The 19,328-nt window shown below is 48.5% G+C and overlaps 1 protein-coding gene across 2 annotated transcripts in view; it reads right to left on the bottom strand.

Annotated features, from left to right (window-relative positions):
- Positions 1–4,403, bottom strand: part of NEBL (nebulette) — a 277,903-nt gene extending 273,500 nt beyond the window's left edge. For both annotated transcript variants that reach the window (XM_040434444.1, XM_040434445.1), the window contains exon 1: positions 4,164–4,403. In XM_040434444.1, coding sequence (XP_040290378.1) covers positions 4,164–4,232 — 69 coding nt within the window. In that variant the 5' untranslated portion in view covers positions 4,233–4,403. The remainder of the gene's footprint in view (positions 1–4,163) is intronic.
- Positions 4,404–19,328: the final 14,925 nt, after the last annotated feature.

Below are 19,328 nucleotides of genomic sequence, written 5' to 3'. Positions count from 1 at the left end.
CTGCCATTCTAGACTTTATTATTTTAAATTGCCCATATCCAGACACATCGACAGGTATTCGTGCAGGAACAACGCATTTCAGATCCTTCAGTAATAATTCGAAAACAGTGCAACGTAAATGACTCCAGTTCCTGTTATCTAATGTTATATTTTGTGAACTGTGATAAATAGGCAATAATTGGGGGAAAATAATGTTTTTCATATCCTTATGTCTGTATTTTGCGAATCTAAGGGGCATTTTGAAGCATCAGCTGGATTCACTGAGGATATATGTAAGGGGGCAAATACTTTTTTAGACCCATATGTCTAGATTTTTGGAAGCTAAGGGCATTTTGAAGCATCGGCTGGATTCTTTCGTTCACTTAGCATAAACTTGCTGAGTAAACACAAGTGCCGCCATGAATTAGAAGAGTCACCTGGCTTCCCTACAGCACTCAATATTCATCCTCTCAGGCGGCTTTCCAGCACTTAAAAATATTCCCTAGGACTTTTTGTGGTTGTGCAATGCACTTCTAGCTAACTTATACACAGGACACTATACTGGGCATGACCGTCATACTATTACTACTACTTTCAGTGCAGATATAAACCACTACAACCTCCAACATGAACTAGACACGACCATCATGACGTATTCTATCATACTGTATACATAGACACTACATATAAAGTACACCTAAGAAAAGGTATTAGAGTGGCTGTATATCTACAGTAACTAGAAATAACACATCACTTGAGCGAACAATTAACGGTACACTAAGCAGCACCACTCAATGTCAAGCGGCAGCTGCAAAAGCAGGCAAGATTTAAAGGGAGTGTGTCACCTATTTTATTTTTCTGCCAGTTAAAACCAGATAGCTACACACATCCCATTTTTCTAATCTGTTTCTATTTTCTGATTGTAGATTTCTTTATTCCGATTCCTGACCATGATTATAGGGGCGGCCATCTTTCCTGACCTGCCTTACAGCAGCCTCCATTGACCACAGACACAATGGACAGGGGTGGACCTCATTGTACTGTACAGGGAGGAGGAGGAGATAAGCTGTGAACATCAGTATAGTGAATTGTGGATCCTGTGTTATCTAGCTATATATCTATAGGTGATATCTGTCATTGTAATTCCATCTGTGATGACAATGAGATGACTGATGAAAAGTGATCCGTGCCAAGACCAAGAAGTGGCGCCTATTTTTAGGCCTAGTAGGCAGAGGAAAAACTGCAGGGTTTTAGGATAATTTTATTTTATTTTTTTACATATATAGTGACATGGAAAAATCTTTAGGAATAGATTGATACAAAAACTGGATTTAAAATATAGGTTATTTTCTGATGACACATTTAAAGGGGTTATGCCATGAATAATGTGAAAAAGAAAGACCTACATAATCTAGTGCATGACAGTCTCCCCAGCCCTGTACCTCACATGGATCCAGAGATCTTCCCATTCATTGCTCCAATAGCTGTGCTAGATTTATTTCAAGCCGGGAGCTCGGGGGGGGGGGGGGGGGGGGGTGTCCTTTCTGCTGCAGCTCAGGGTGTGCCCTTTCTGCTGCAGCTCGGGGGTGTGTCCTTTCTGCTGCAGCTCGGGGGGGGGGCGTCCTTTCTGCTGCAGCTCGGGGGGTGTCCTTTCTGCTGCAGCTCGGGGGGGGGTGTCCTTTCTGCTGCAGCTCAGGGGTGTGTCCTTTCTGCTGCAGCTCGGGGGGGGGGTGTCCTTTCTGCTGCAGCTGATGGCAATTGAAGGATGGAACCGAGCATTGATGTCAACCTCAGTGAGCTGGACAGAGAATTTAGAAAAAGAGAAAACAGCAGGTGGCGCTCTACAGATAGATTTCAGTGAATAGCTCAGAGGCTATACAAAATGTTTAATTACATGCCATTACAAAAGTATTCAGAACCAGGTGCAGGTTTGCAAAATGCAGACTATTTTTTATGGGATGACCCCTAGTGCGTATATAAAGAGAGCTATAAAAAATAAAAATAAATGTTCTCCTCTATAAACCCCTAGTCACCTCATTCTGAATATGGGGTTTAGTTTTGGGCTTCACACTCAATCGGACAATGGGATGCTGGAAAAATTGCACTAAGATGCCTTAGAGGTGGAATTATTAACATACAAATATATATATATATACACACACACACACACAAGTTCAGTAAAAAGAACTGGCACCTGATTCACTCCAAGAACTGTACAAAGGACCTTCTTTACAGGTTTAGGAAAACCAATATCAGTATAGGAAAGGGTTCTTTACAGTCAGAGCAGTTAAGCTTTAGAATGTCCGACCCCAGTAGGTAGTAATGTCCGACCCCAGTAGGTAGTAATAGCCGATACTATGTCAGAATTCCATGGATGAGGTTTAATTGATCCAGGGAAATTATTCGACAGCCATGTGGGGTCAGGAAGGCAACTATTTTCCCCCGACCCCTATGGGGCAAAATTGTCTGTAGTTGGCCATGGCTAGAAGGTTTTGTTTTTATCCTTCAGACCATTTTGGACATGTGTCTTTTTTTCATCAAGTAAACGATAACTTCCATTATGATCTCACCGCTGATCACGTATTCAACAGGCATAGTGCTTCATTTTCTAAAGGGCTTTCCAGGATTTTTCTATTGATGGTTTATCACAGACTACCGATCATCAATATTAGATCGGTGGGGGTCCAACTCCCAACACCCCTGCCGAGCAGTTGTCTTAGGGTGCTTTCCTTTGCCGGAACTGCCTGCCGGATCCGGAAATTCCGGACGCAAACAAATGCATTTGTGAGACAGATCTAGATGCGGATCCGTCTCACAAATGCATTGCAATACCGGATCCGTCTTTCCGGAAAAAACGGATCCGGTATTTATTATTTTCACATTATAAAAATGTCTGCGCATGCGCAGACCGCAAAACCAGGTCCGTTTTGCTGCGAACACTTAATGCCAGATCCGGCACTGATACACTTTAATGGGGGGGGGTGCCCTCATTTGTGCAAGTTTTGTCGCATTTGTTGTTCTTTTATTAGCCAGCCCGATAAGAAGGCAGCAAACTTACAGAAACTGAGCCGCCCAGTGGAGGAAGCAGCACTCTCATCATCATCAAGGCCGTTCTCGTCTCAGCACGATGCATGCTGCTTCATTATCACTTTGCCACCATTCATAGCCGACGTTCTGATCGCTGCCGGTGTGAGGTCCTTCTAGCTGACGTCTCCACGGCTCAGCAGTACCCCTGCCGTCCGCCGTCAATATGTGATGATTGCACTTATTTCCTAGACAAGTCATTTCTGCATTGCTTTCAGTCACTCGGATGAAAAGCTTCCCCCCCCTCCACCTCTTCCCCAGCCATAGGTGACATTGCACAAGAGATTAGAAGCCATTTACACAACTGTGCACACACAGCAGTGGACATCGTGGGGGGGGGGGGGCACATTCTCTCGTTTCCAGTGCCCTGATAAACATTGGACATCACACTGGCGTTTTGGCTTTCCGTTTCTGAGATCCGTTCAGGGCTCTCACAAGCGGTCCAAAAAACGGATCAGTTTTGCCCTAATGCATTCTGAATGGATAAGGATCCGCTCAGAACGCCTCAGTTTCGTCTCCATTCCGCTTTGGTGTCCGTCTGACGAAACTGAGCCAAACGGATCCGTTCTGAACGGATGCATGCGGTCGTATTATCTGAACGGATCCGCCTGTGCAGATCCATGACGGATCCGCACCAAACGGCAGCGCGACAGTAGTTGCTCCCCTTCCGCCGTCCAGTACGCGTCCGTCGCCTCCCTACGGTGTGAAGAAATTGCAAGCATTCCAGCAGCAGTCACTCCTCAAGTGCTCAGGTATTCTCTCCTCTGGCATCGTCCTTAACCCTTTCAGTGAAAACACGCTGTGCCCATCGCTTGCAACTTTAATAAAAGACGCAGCAGAGCTGAGCTTGTCATTTGGCACCAGGCATGCATCGGTTTATCGTTGCTTTTTTTACATAGGACAAGCAGCAACACGGCCGCAAAGAGTTAAATCTTGCCAAATCCTGCCCTGCTGCGTCGGTCCAGCTCTGCACCCCGCACCCCGCACCCCGCACCCGCAACTAGTTACACAGGGCAGCAAAGTGGACGTCGTCTTGTCCCGTCTCTCCGCGTCGTCTGAACAAGACGCTCAAACCTCCGGAGTAAGAAAGGGGAGATTACCTTGTCCAAGCAGTTGACTTTTTCCGTGGGATACACGACTCTGCCACAGCGGGCACACTGGGGGTTCATCTTCTTGTTGGAAGAGCGGGCAATGCAGAAGACAAGCCCGAGAGGGAATGAGAAGAAAGCGCCCCCCGGGGAGATGGCAGCTGTCAGTGGGCACGCAGTGCGAGCGCCGATCAGCTGGAGGATGAATACATCACACTGCAGTCCCAAGGCAGATGTGTGTGCGACTGTGTGCAGCCTCCGAGCTCCCTCCCCGTCAGCCCTGCCTTTTTTTTTCTTTTCTTTTTTTTTCATGTTTTTTTTTCCCCCATTGCTTTATTGAAATGCACAACTTTTACAAATGAAACACACGGGCTGATACAAGGTTATGTTCAGACACGTCAGATTTGGTGCAGCAGAAATGTCTGCAGTTGTCCTGTTCATCCGAAGGGCGTTTGCAGAAATCCGTGCACAGGCTGCAAAATCTCCATTCAGGTGCATGCAATGGATTTTCTGCATCCAATCTGCCCCATTTTTGGGTGTCTCTCTACGTTTTACAAGGACAGGTCATCATTATCAGATCCGCGGTGTCAGGTAGCCTCCAGATTCCCCTGAGAGCCGGTGTTCTGTCAGAAAACCTCACCTCCTCAGATTCCCTTACCCCACGTGACATCTGGGGCGCAGTACCACGGCACGGCGCCTCCGCGCAAGCGAGGTACCAGGGCATGGGTAAGTTAAAATTACAGTGAGCGGTGGCTGATGGACACCGCGCGTGCTCTCAGGGATAAGGAGATCTGACGGTCTTTTGTCTCGTTAAATCTCCTTACCCTCACACTGCGCACGCGCGGATTGTAAAATCTCCTTACCCTCACTACACAGCGTGCTTCAGATTCATTACTGGCTGGCTTCAATCCGCGCGTGCGCAGTGTGAGGGTAAAGAGATTTAACAAGACAAAAGACTGTCAGATCTCCTTACCCCTGAGAATGCACGTGCGGTGTCCGTGCGCGCGTCTAGGAGTTCAACGCCCACTGTAATTTTACCTTACCCATGCCGTGGTTCTGCGCTTGCGCGAAGGCGCCGTGCCATGGTACTGTGCATGCGCGGAGGCGCACACCCCCGGAAGTCACATGGGGTAAGGGAATCTGACACTTTAAGGTTTTCTGACAGAACACCGGCTCCGGGCAGCTTTCCAAGCACAGCGCCGTACATCATATAGTGGCAGTGCATGGTATGGCAGCGCAGCCGCTTTCACTTCAGTGGGGCTAAGCCGCAACTAGACCATGTGACCAATGTACGGTGACGTCACATGGCCTAGGAAGAGGCCGCGGAGCTCACTGCATGAGCCGTCTCCTCATGCAGCTGATCGTCTGGGGTTTGGGGTGTCGGACGCCCACCGATCTGATATTGATGACCTATCCTGGGGATAGGTCATCAACATTTCTTACCGGATAAACCCTTCAAACAAATGCCAAATCGCAAAAAACACAGATTAAGTTATTTTCACATCTCCATAGAATGCCAGGAATCGGCGTGGACAAAATTGTTGCGTGTATATTTTCCAGGTAACCGGAGCCCATTACAGTCATTGGAATCTGAAGGGCAGGCAGTAGTATCCAGCAATGCCAGATCCGGAAAACTCCAGAATTGTGGGCACGGCATCACTGTAGCTACTGCACATGCGCCGGCCAACGGCGCAAAACCAGCGGCAAGGAGGCGGACCAGAGGCGCAGTAGCTACAGTGATGCCGCGCCCTCAATGGGCATCGCAGTGCGCTTGCCCCGACCCAGCGAGGGAGAGCGCAGGCGTGGGATCTCGCTGGGAGAGAAGGAGGACGCAAGGGAAGAGAAGGGCGGGCAGAGGCTGGGGCGGGGATATTAACAAAAGAGGCAGAGCAGCCTGGGCTCCAACGAAGTGAAGGCTGCCCCTGGGCACTTGCGAGCCCTCATTTACCTACGAATAAAAGTCTGTTTTTGCCTCGGGTGAACTTCACAAGAACACAACAAAGGTACCATTTAAATCATCTACAATTATGCTACAGCGCTATGTAAGCGGTCTAATAATGTCAAAATGTGGTGGCAGACTCCCGTTAAATAATGCAGAGTATCCAATGAAGGTGTTAATATTGTATAGATTATTAATAATACGAATTTTCTAAACAATAGAAACAGGCAGTTGATGCATTAAAGGGGTTGTCCCGCAAAAATATTCTACCGCTTCCAAATCAGAAGCAGGACCTGAATGTTTTTGTAATTGCATGTAATCAAAAATTTAGAATAGCCACCGAGTTATCCAATGAAATCTATCTGTACAGCGCCACCTGCTGTTTGCTCATTTTCAAATTTCTCTGTCCACTCCATCCTTCAACTGTCACCAGCTGCAGCACGCCCTCCAGCTGCCAGTTTGACAATGAATGGGGAGATATCTGGATCCATGAGAGGTACAGGGCTGGTTCTGGCTTTGTTAGAAAGAGAATGGCCAAAAGTTTTGAGAATTACATAAATATTGGAAATTGGAAAAGTTGCTGCTTAAGTTTTTATAATAGCAATTTGCATATACTCCAGAATGTTATGAAGAGTGACCAGATGAATTGCATAGTCCTTCTTTGCCATGAAAATTAACTTAATCCCAAAAAAAACTTTCCACTGCATTTCATTGCTGTCATTAAAGGACCTGCTGAGATCATTTCAGTAATCGTCTTGTTAACTCAGGTGAGAATGTTGACGAGCACAAGGCTGGAGATCATTATGTTAGGCTGATTGGGTTAAAATGGCAGACTTGACATGTTAAAAGGAGGGTGATGCTTGAAATCATTGTTCTTCCATTGTTAACCATGGTGACCTGCAAAGAAACGCGTGCAGCCATCATTGAGTTGCATAAAAATGGCTTCACAAGCAAGGATATTGTGGCTACTAAGATTGCACCTCAATCAACAATTTATAGGATCATCAAGAACTTCAAGGAAAGAGGTTCAATTCTTGTTAAGAAGGCTTCAGGGTGTCCAAGAAAGTCCAGCAAGCGCCAGGATCGTCTCCTAAAGAGGATTCAGCTGCGGGATCGGAGTGCCACCAGTGCAGAGCTTGCTCAGGAATGGCAGCAGGCAGGTGTGAGCGCATCTGCACGCACAGTGAGGCGAAGACTTTTGGAAGATGGCCTGGTGTCAAGAAGGGCAGCAAAGAAGCCACTTCTCTCCAAAAAAAACATCAGGGACAGATTGATCTTCTGCAGAAAGTATGGTGAATGGACTGCTGAGGACTGGGGCAAAGTCATATTCTCCGATGAAGCCTCTTTCCGATTGTTTGGAGCATCTGGAAAAAGGCTTGTCCGGAGAAGAAAAGGTGAACGCTACCATCAGTCCTGTGTCATGCCAACAGTAAAGCATCCTGAGACCATTCATGTGTGGGGTTGCTTCTCATCCAAGGGAGTGGGCTCAAAAACACAGCCATAAATAAAAAATGGTACCAAAACACCCTCCAACAGCAACTTCTTCAAACAATCCAACAAAAGTTTGGTGAAGAACAATGCATTTTCCAGCACGATGGAGCACCGTGCCATAAGGCAAAAGTGATAACTAAGTGGCTCGGGGACCAAAACGTTGACATTTTGGGTCCATGGCCTGGAAACTCCCCAGATCTTAATCCCATTGAGAACTTGTGGTCAATCCTCAAGAGGCGGGTGGACAAACAAAAACCCACTAATTCTGACAAACTCCAAGAAGTGATTATGAAAGAATGGGTTGCTATCAGTCAGGAATTGGCCCAGAAGTTGATTGAGAGCATGCCCAGTCGAATTGCAGAGGTCCTGAAAAAGAAGGGCCAACACTGCAAATACTGACTCTTTGCATAAATGTCATGTAATTGTCGATAAAAGCCTTTGAAACGTATGAAGTGCATGTAATTATATTTCACTACATCACAGAAACAACTGAAACAAAGATCTAAAAGCAGTTTAGCAGCAAACTTTGTGAAAACTAATATTTCTGTCATTCTCAAAACTTTTGGCCACGACTGTACTATATGGTGTTTAAAAGTAACAACTGTAAACAGAAACACTATGTATGTATGTATATATATATATATATATATATATATATACACTGCTCAAAAAAATAAAGGGAACACTTAAACAACGCAATGTAACTCCAAGTCATTCACATTTCTGTGAAATCAAACTGTCCACTTAGGAAGCAACACTGAGTGACAATCAATCTCACATGCTGTTGTGCAAATGGGATAGACAACAGGTGGAAATTATAGGCAATTAGCAAGACACCCCCAATAAAGGAGTGGTTCTGCAGGTGGTGACTACAGACCACTTCTCAGTTCCTATGCTTCCTGGCTGATGTTTTGGTCACTTTTGAATGCTGGCGGTGCTTTCACTCTAGTGGTAGCATGAGACGGAGTCCACAACCCACACAAGTGGCTCAGGTAGTGCAGCTTATCCAGGATGGCACATCAATGCGAGCTGTGGCAAGAAGGTTTGCTGTGTCTGTCAGCGTAGTGTCCAGAGCATGGAGGCGCTACCAGGAGACAGGCCAGTACATCAGGAGACGTGGAGGAGGCCGTAGGAGGGCAACAATCCAGCAGCAGGACCGCTACCTCCGCCTTTGTGCAAGGAGGAACAGGAGGAGCACTGCCAGAGCCCTGCAAAATGACCTCCAGCAGGCCACAAATGTGCATGTGTCTGCTCAAACGGTCAGAAACAGACTCCATGAGGGTGATATGAGGGCCCGACGTCCACAGGTGGGGGTTGTGCTTACAGCCCAACACCGTGCAGGACGTTTGGCATTTGCCAGAGAACACCAAGATTGGCAAATTCGCCACTGGCGCCCTGTGCTCTTCACAGATGAAAGCAGGTTCACACTGAGCACATGTGACAGACATGACAGAGTCTGGAGACTCCGTGGAGAACGTTCTGCTGCCTGCAACATCCTCCAGCATGACCGGTTTGGCATTGGGTCAGTAATGGTGTGGGGTGGCATTTCTTTAGAGGGCCGCACAGCCCTCCATGTGCTCGCCAGAGGTAGCCTGACTGCCATTAGGTACCGAGATGAGATCCTCAGACCCCTTGTGAGACCATATGCTGGTGCGGTTGGCCCTGGGTTCCTCCTAATGCAAGACAATGCTAGACCTCATGTGGCTGGAGTGTGTCAGCAGTTCCTGCAAGACGAAGGCATTGATGCTATGGACTGGCCCGCCCGTTCCCCAGACCTGAATCCAATTGAGCACATCTGGGACATCATGTCTCGCTCTATCCACCAACGTCACGTTGCACCACAGACTGTCCAGGAGTTGGCAGATGCTTTAGTCCAGGTCTGGGAGGAGATCCCTCAGGAGACTGTCCGCCACCTCATCAGGAGCATGCACAGGCGTTGTAGGGAGGTCATACAGGCACGTGGAGGCCACACACACTACTGAGCCTCATTTTGACTTGTTTTAAGGACATTACATCAAAGTTGGATCAGCCTGTAGTGTGTTTTTCCTCTTTAATTTTGAGTGTGACTCCAAATCCAGACCTCCATGGGTTGAAAAATTTGATTTCCATTTTTTAATTTTTGTGTGATTTTGTTGTCAGCACATTCAACTATGTAAAGAACAAAGTATTTCAGAAGAATATTTAATTAATTCAGATCTAGGATGTGTTATTTTTGTGTTCCCTTTATTTTTTTGAGCAGTGTATATATATATATATACATACATAATCATACCATACATGTGTTATCTGCTAATATTATTATTAGCAGGATATCACAGGAGAGATTGGATGCAGGGGCGTAGCTATAGGGGGTGCAGAGGTAGCAGTCGCTACCGGGCCCAGGAGCCTGAGGGGCCCAAAGACCCTTGTGCCACATAAGACACTGGCATTATAGAAAGTGCATACTGGTCAATTTACACCTCTGGCTGGAGAGAAGGGGTTAGGTTAAGAATTTGGCATGATGGGGTGCCCTTTTAATGTTTGCCTCAGGCAGCAGGAAGGCTATGTGCTCCCCTGCCCCTTGCCAACAAGCACTGAGGGACAGGGGCCCAAGCTGAACTCTTGCACCAGGGCCCATGAGCTTTTAGCTACGCCCCTGATTGGATGCAATATCCCCAACAAACTGCAGGTTGCAGGATGATACAATCAGCTGCCTAGCATTACAAATACTCCAGATAAGAAGGAGGGTATTGTGTTAGACAAATATAAAAGCATTAGGCTAATCCTACAGGAATGAAGTGATGTATGTTTAGATGACTTTGATGTGGGCAAATCCCCAGTAGGGTGTATTGTCTACACGTAGTATAATAGCGTTTTTTAGCACACCGCTCTTCACAGACTCAGTGCTTCATAAGAACGAGGAGTAAAAACAACACATGAAAGTGATGAGATCTACAGGCATCAAAGACTACTCCGAGGAAGGACTATTTGTTCATTTGCCAAAATGTAGCATTTTCTCCATAGGTGGTCTGATTTATTGTAAAGTTATTAGGCTCTCAAAGTATAATATGCATGTATAATACACCATATAATACTGTTGCCATACAGTCTGTTGACTCCCCTAATGCACCTCTAAACCCTCTTTAATTATGCCCCTGCTTGCCCTTGGTTCCATGCTGTATACTCCATAAAGTCCATTTTTATTTTTTTATCAATGTAGCCAAATGAGGGCTAGTAGTTGTAGTTTTTAATCGCACCATTTTGGGGTAGATATGCAGCAAGCCCCTGAGGAGCGAGTGCAGAGGATGGGAGTGGTAGTGGCCCTGTTGAGATTCTGTGTCACGGTGTACTCTCTCAGGGGTACTGTGAAGAATTGAGGGGTTCACTTAGAAAACACCCTTAGGGGAGGTAGGACACGTGGCACAGTGGGTTCACACCCCCTGGTTCGTGACAATGCTTTTGCATTGCCAAATCCCACAACCAATAACTTTTTTTAATTTTTCTTTCTACAGAACTGTGTGAGGGCTATATTTTTGCAGGACAACTTGTCGTTTTCAATGGTATCAATTTGGAGTACATAACACTTTTTGATTGCTTTGAATTCCCTTTTTGTGGTAGTTATGCAAACAACAGTAATTCCGGTGTTCTTTGATGAACCCCCAGCTGCCGTGTACAGACATCAGCACCACCTTCACAGGGTGCCTATGGCTAACAGAGGGAGTCACTCCCTCTAAACCACTTAAATGCTATGGTCGCTTTTGACTGCAGCATATAAGGGGCTAAACGGCCAGGATCAGAAGTTCTGCCGATGCGGACTGTTAGAGCAGCAGCCAGACTCCTGCTGTCAGCCGCACAGGAGACCTGTGCGGTGCTTATTCTAAGCCACAGTAAAAAGGCAGTGGCCTAGAATAAGGCCCATTAACAACAACCATAGAAACACATATTGGAGGTCATTATGGTGATGATGATCGCGACCTCCTGCACCAGGTCACAGATGGCGTGACAACATAATCACACCGCCAGAGACCCGGAGCAGGAGATCTCAATACTGTTCGCGACTGCCTGTACCGTAGAACAGGGAGCCGTGGCAGCAGGCTGGAAGAGGATCACAGACAGCCGGACGGAGGTGAGAATTTTATTCTTTTTTTATTTATTAGTTGCAAAGACTACTGGGGGCACCAAGGAAGAGAGGTTGGATTTATATTTTAATGGGGGCACTATGTGTAAAGAGGCACTACTGGAGGGGCACAGTATGTAAAGAGGTACTACTGGGGGCACTATATGTAAAGAGGCACTACTGGGGGTGGCACTATATGTAAAGAGACACTCCTGGGGAGGCACAGTATGTAAAGAGGCCACAACTGAGGGGCACTATATGAAGAGACCACAAGGTGGGGGGACTTTGTTTAAAGAGGCCACAACTGGGGGGCATTATATGTGAAGAGGGTACTACTGGTGAAGAGGGCACTACTGGGGGCATTATATGTGAAGAGGGCACTACTAGGGGAATTATATGTGAAGGGGACACTACTGGGGGCATTATATGTGAAGAGGGCACTACTAGAGTCATTATATGTTAAGGGGGTGTGAGATTGTGAAACAGCTCTTATTGCATGAACACTGTTATTTTGCTGTTTGGCCACAAGAGGCCGCTGTTTCCCCACACAGCTAAACAGACTGCTCACATTCATAGGAGGTGGAGCTGTGTGTTTAGAGGAAGGAAGCTGGCGTCCATCTTAGTTGCAGACTAGAAAAGTGGGTGAGAGACGAAATCCATTAACATCCTAGCGTGGAGTCACCCTTGGGACATCCTAAAACATTTAATGTGAAAATGGCTTAATGTAGCTTAATGTACCATAATGTTAATAAACCTCAATCAATTACCTTGAAACTTCGCACAACCTAAAATCTCAGCTTCCCAAACCTATCCTGGAAGTTTTATGAATTTTGGCTACCCACAAGGCAAATGAGTGACATTAAGCTTGTTTTTTGGGGAGCTTAATGTGGCTTAACGTACCAAAAACAACTCAGATGTTAACCAATTTCCCCAAACTTCCCATCCTACTAGACTCTCTCTATGCCAACATATTTAGCTTAATGTAAAAAGAGCTTAAAGGGACACTGACAGGCCCAAAAAGCATATTTAGGTATATATATATGACAGTACAGGTCTTATAAAGTGTATTAGAATCATCTAAGTATCCCCCCCCGTCCACCTTATAAATACAGTAAAATGAAGTTTTGTAACCTGCTTGAATCGTGTTCAATCTGCCCAAGGGGCGGCGTTTCATCTCCACTTGCGCCCAGCCAGCCTTGCCCCAACTGCCGTTTGAAGCGCCGCCCAGCTCATCAATATTCACTTCGCTGGGCGGCTACTAGTGTCCCTGACGCAAGATCCGGCGCATGCCCAATACAGTACTATGGGCATCGGCCTCTGGCTCATCTTCAGCGCATGCGCCCGGCACCCTCACTGGCCGGGATCGCATCGCGCCTGCGCACAGTCTGATTCTCAGAGGCCAATGCAGCCTCTGCTTTATGCGCATGCGCCGGGCACAGTTCATAGCAGCGCTTCAGAGCGCTGCTCTGTTACAGCTGAAAGGGGGTTAATTAGTGCGCAGGCGCGATATGATTAGTGTGCCGCCCAGCGAAGTGAATATTGATGAGCTGGGCGGCGCTTCAAACGGCAGTTGGGGCGAGGCTGGCTGGGCGCAAGTTGAGATGAAACGCCGCCCCTTGGGCAGATTGAACACGATTCAAGCAGGTTATAAAACTTCATTTTACTGTAGTTATAAGGTGGACAGGGGGGATACTTAGATGATTCTAATACACTTTATAAGACCTGTACTGTCATATATATACCTAAATATGCTTTTTGGGCCTGTCAGTGTCCCTTTAATGTACCATAATGTGCCTAAACCTCAATCAATTGCCTTGAAACTTTGCACAACCTAAGATCTCAGCTTCCCAAACCTATCCTGGAAGGTGGCAGTGTGGCTTCTACATATTTTTGCCAAAGGTTTGTGCAACTAAAACTTCAGCTTTTAATGTATACTGTTAGACAGGGTCATTTGTTTTGTTGCAGGCCAGCTGGCAGGTGTGCTGGGGATTTTTTGTGTTTTCTATTGTTGTAAGCCTTCCCATGTGCACCCTGCTACCGAGGCTGGTTATAAATTTATGCGGTTACCATCTTTTTCCAGGTCTTGGTTCAGTCTCACTCATGGGACTGAGGGTGGCAATGCTCAAGTGTAGGAAAAGTTTTACTAGGAATGAAGCCTATAGGAGGCCTCACATGCTGATTGAGGAGGAGGAGGACCAGAGAACCTGGATGTCTACAGAAGGTACATGGTACTGAAATGGACCTCAGGAGCAAGTCTGGTGTTTCTCCTACTGAAGATCTCATGCCTATCACTATTCAGCTGTTGCTCTAATACCCAGTGTCAGCCTGTTCCCCCTTTACATCTGAGTTGTTTTTTGTACGTTAAGCCACATTAAGCTCCCCAAAAAACAAGCCTAATGTCACTCATTTGCCTTGTGGGTAGCCAAAATGTGCCCCCCTCCTTCCGTGCAGGACCCGTTGGGTAAAGCATACTTACCTGTTCCCCGTTGCTCATTTCCAGCTCCTTCAGTTCCCCTCACTCTGGTTCCCTGCATGGATGGGGGTCACATGTGCTGCTTCAGCCAATGACTGTCCACAAGTGGCATATGACCGTTGCACATCACCATTATGGCCAGTCATTGGCTGCAGCGGCACACATGACCCCCATCCACTCCGAAAGTTGACAAGCATGAAGAGGGCACTGGCTATTTGTTCAGTCCCACTAGCTCAACCATCATCTTACCCCCAACCCCACATCCTAACCCAGGAAATAAACACACCACACCACTGCTTGGATTTAATCGGCCACAGCAGCCGTTTATTGAATAAATACAAAATATATAACATAAGTTAACCAATGACGAGGGAGGTCCTAGAAGCCCCAATAACTCCATAAACGCTGGAACACCTGCGTCTCCATCTTGCCCCCAGCCGTTGAACCCAGCTCGGAGGCAGCAACTGATGGACGCGTAATTAGTTCCTACCAGCTCCTCAATGAGAGTCCAGCCCCTCCCGCGGGGCCCTCCCATCCTCAGGTACCACCATATTCCTCCACTTCAAGGACCTCCCCCGCCTCCACGACTGCCGCGACATATAACACACCAACACTCCCCTAATTCCACCTCCACTAGGGTCGGGTGGGTGGGCGTTTGGATCCCCTGGCCGCACTGTCCTTACTTCCGCCTCCTTCCTCCGTCTCCGCTCTGGCCACGCCCACCGCCGCCCTGGCAACTCGCGCCTCTACTCCTAACCCGCCCCCACAAACAACTAACCCTTTCCTCACCTGTCCTTCACCGCCAGGCCTCTTCATGCGCGTCCTCCCCCACCGCTGCGCTCCAGTCCGGCCTGACTTGAAGAGGGCACTGGCTATTTGTTCAGTCCCACTAGCTCAACCATCATCTTACCCCCAACCCCACATCCTAACCCAGGAAATAAACACACCACACCACTGCTTGGATTTAATCGGCCACAGCAGCCGTTTATTGAATAAATACAAAATATATAACATAAGTTAACCAATGACAAGGGAGGTCCTAGAAGCCCCAATAACTCCATAAACGCTGGAACACCTGCGTCTCCATCTTACCCCCAGCCGTTGAACCCAGCTCGGAGGCAGCAACTGATGGACGCGTAATTAGTTCCTACCAGCTCCTCAATGAGAGTCCAGCCCCTCCCGCGGGGCCCTCCCATCCTCAGGTACCACCATATTCCTCCACTTCAAGGACCTCCCCCGCCTCCAAGAACGCGCAGCTTGACCACCTCAACCCTGCGCGTCCCTCCACATACGCAAAGCAATTTCAACACCACTCTGGAGCCCCAGAGCCCACAAATCCGTACCCACCGCATTCAGGTGCACTCCATCTGCTCTCCAAAATGCACCCTCCCCCTTCTCCAACACCTCATGCCGCACCACCACACCGCCATTCCTTGCCATAAACCGGCCAACTGCTCTATTTACCTTAATCCGAGCCTTATTAAGGCTCTCCACTGACCTCGCACCCCTCCACGCCTTCCGCGGCACAATGTCTGACCAAACTGTTATCATCCCTGGAAACAACGCCCAGATCCTGAGCAAGTCAAACTTGACGTCACAAACCAATTCCCTAAAAGGACGCTTGCCCAAATCATTCCCCCCCTCATGCAAAACTAACACATCTGGAGGATGATCCAATCGCACGAAATGATGCACCTCCCGCAACACTCCACCCCACAACATACCTCTAACACCTAACCACCTGACCGTAGCACACTCCGGACTAATACCCAACTGTCGCCCACTCGGCCTCACATCTGCTCTGATCGCACCCCAGAACACATAGGAGTGCCCCAGAATCCACACCAAAGCCGCCACCGTCCGACTTGTGAACACAAAAAAGAACAAACTAAGACCCACCTACCACCTACCGTACAACTACAATAATGCAGGCCTCACATATGATTTAAAACGCACCGACTCCCAACGCCCAATCTTCCTAATCACCTCCTCACTGGCGCCCCACCTGGCTGCCTCAGTTGCCGCACCAATTCTGAACGAATGACCAGAATAATCCTTGACCGGCACACCCAAGAGCTTTAAACATTTTTTAAAAACCGCCAGGAACTGAAACCTAGACAAAAAGGAGCCATCCTCATGCCTAAGAAAAGGAACCTCATTACGCTGTAGCCCCGCCCCATAAGACCCTGCACACCGCACCGGACACATACTACAACCTGGTACCGGAAACAACGTAAAACGCTGCCCCCTGCCCTCCTGATCAGTCTTTGACCTCCGAATCCGGACATACACTCTATCCCCCGCTAACTCAACATCCTCACTCCTAAATCCCCCCGCTCTACTCACACTGTCACACACCAACTCCCCCAAGCGAAAAGCACCGAAAAACGCCAAAGCAAATGCAGCCCTAAACAGCACTAACTCCCATCCAGAGCTACAAACACAACTCAACTTATCACCCATTTGCACCAGCAACTCAAAGGACACCGGCCTCCGATAATCCGGCACCCTGCCTGCCCCCCTACGCCACCCTTTCAAAACCTGCCTAACCAAAAAACCCTTAGTCAAGTCCGGCAACCCCCGCAACTTAAAACCAAACGCTACCCCCGCAATCAAATGATTCACCTTTGACACCGACCACCCCTCGCTCTTCAACTGTCCTAACAACATCAACAACCTCACATCACCAGGGCCGCTGATAGAAATCATGGGGCCCCGTACAGCATACATGACGGGGCCCCCTTCAGCTCCACCCCCTGATCCCTCCTTCAGCCACACCCCTGGCCCCGCCCTTGGCCCCTCCCCAGACGCCGCCTTGAAACAACATGCAGATTTGTCTACAAGTGATATTTATGGCGCTGGGGGGTCGTCTGTGAATGGCGCTGTTATGGAGGGGATCTGTGAATGGCACTGTTATGGAGGGGATCTGTGAATGGCACTTTTATGGAGGGGATCTGTGGATGGCACTGTTATGGAGGGGATCTGTGGATGGCACTGTTATGGAGGGGATCTGTGGATGGCACTGTTATGGAGGGGATCTGTGGATGGCACTGTTATGGAGGGGATCTGTGGATGGCACTGTTATGGAGGGGATCTGTGGATGGCACTGTTATGGAGGGGATCTGTGGATGGCACTGTTATGGAGAGGATCTGTGGATCTGGCACTGTTATGGAGGGGATCTGTGGATGGCACTGTTATGGGGGGATCTGTGGATGGCACTGTTATAGAGGGGGATCTGTGGATGACACATACCGACCTTACATTCAGCTCCTGCCTCCTCCCTCCACCCTCCAGCCTCCAGTAACAAGTGCGGGCGGCAGCGCTCACTCACTGACGTCACGCGCCTGCGCCGCCTAGTGGGAGGAGAAGCGTGTGACGTCAGTGAGTGAGCGCCGCCCCCACACTGCCTGCTGTTACTGGAGATCGCCACTACGATATCAGCACATCAGCCTGATCCACCCCCTTTGATCTGCCGTTTCCAACTTGCGCTACCCCCGGAGCACCAGCCTGAGCGCTCGTTCGGCACAACAACACTGCAGCAGGAGGATCTCCCCGGCCTCCAGCGCACCAGCCGATTACAGCGCCGCCCAGAGAGGCTTCCCCCGTGACGTCACTGACTCAGTCCCCGCCCCTTTAACCTTTAGAAGCGCGCAGCAAAAAAATTAAAATGGCTCGGGAGTCGGCAGCCCGGGCCCCCCTGCCAGCCGGGCCCGGTACAACTGGGCCAGCTGTACTGGCCTATCAGCGGCCCTGCACATCACCATCCCCAACACCAGCCCCCCAGGATCCGTTCCAAGTTTCCCAGGTCGTCCACGCCTTACCATACTCCCTCCAAGTACCCGGGCTCAACGAATCCCTCAACATCCCCATCACTTCTCCTCCAGGATCCCCCACAGCCACGGCGGACACTCCAGACCTTCCACCTCCACTTCTGGCGCAAGAAGCCGGAACCGCTCCCACTGTAAACGAGAAAGAGAATCCGCCACTGAATTAGACACTCCAGCCACATGTTCTGCCACCAACCATATGTTAATCGACAAACATCGCAATACCAGAAACTGTAACAGCGGACAAACTGTTGATAGCCTGAACCACCCCCAAATTGTCACAATGAAAACGCACCTTCCTGTTTTCAAATTTCTCACCCCACAACACCACCGCCATCACAATGGGAAAAAGTTCCAACAAAGCCATGTTCCTCACCCACCCACGACTTACCCACGAATCCGGCCATACGCCCGCACACCATTGTCCCTGGCAATAAGCCCCAAAACCCACTCCCCCCGACGCATCAGTATATAACTCGAACTCCACACTATCACACAACTCCGCCATCACTAAAGACCTGCCATTGTACTGACCCAAAAACTCCGCCCACACCCTTAAATCCCCTTTTAACTCCTTGCGTAACCTGATAAAATGATACGGCGCTGACACCCCCGCCGTAGCCGCGGCCAGTCGTCTACAAAAAATTCTACCCATTGGCATAATTTGACAAGCAAAATTTAATTTACCCAACAATGACTGCAAATCCCTCAACCTAATCTTCTCCCTGACCAAGGCCCTGCCAATCTCCAGACGCAAATCCACCAACTTATCCTGCGGAAGCCTGCACTCCATCCGCTCAGTATCTATAACAATCCCCAAAAAACACAACTCTGTCACCGGCCCCAACGTCTTCTCCCGCGCCAATGGTACCCCAAAACGCACAAAAACCGACTGCACCGTGTGCAGCAACAAAGAACACACCCGCGAATTCGCCGGCCCTAAACACAAAAAATCGTCTAAATAATGGATAACGGATGAACAACCTGAAACTTCCACCACTACCCATTCCAAAAATGAGCTAAAGGTCTCAAAATATGCACACGACAGAGAGCACCCCATCGGCAAGCACCTATCCACAAAATATTCCCCATCCCAAAAACAACCCAACAAACCCATGCTCTCAACGTGTACCGGAAGCAATCGAAAGGCCGCCTCCACATCCACCTTAGCCATCAACGTCCCCTGCCCCAACCGCCTCACCCATCTTACAGCCGCATCAAAGGAGGTATATACCACCGAACAAAGTTCAGGATCTATACCATCATTCACCGACGCACCTTTTGGATAAGACAAATGATGAATGAGCCGAAACTTGTTCGGCTCCTTTTTTGGCACCACACCTAACGGGG

The sequence above is a fragment of the Bufo bufo genome, chromosome 5 (assembly GCF_905171765.1).
Source record: "Bufo bufo chromosome 5, aBufBuf1.1, whole genome shotgun sequence".
Taxonomy (NCBI): Eukaryota; Metazoa; Chordata; class Amphibia; order Anura; family Bufonidae; genus Bufo; species Bufo bufo.
The sequence above is the reverse complement of the archived record's forward strand: the minus strand, read 5'-3'. Positions and strand labels throughout refer to the sequence as shown.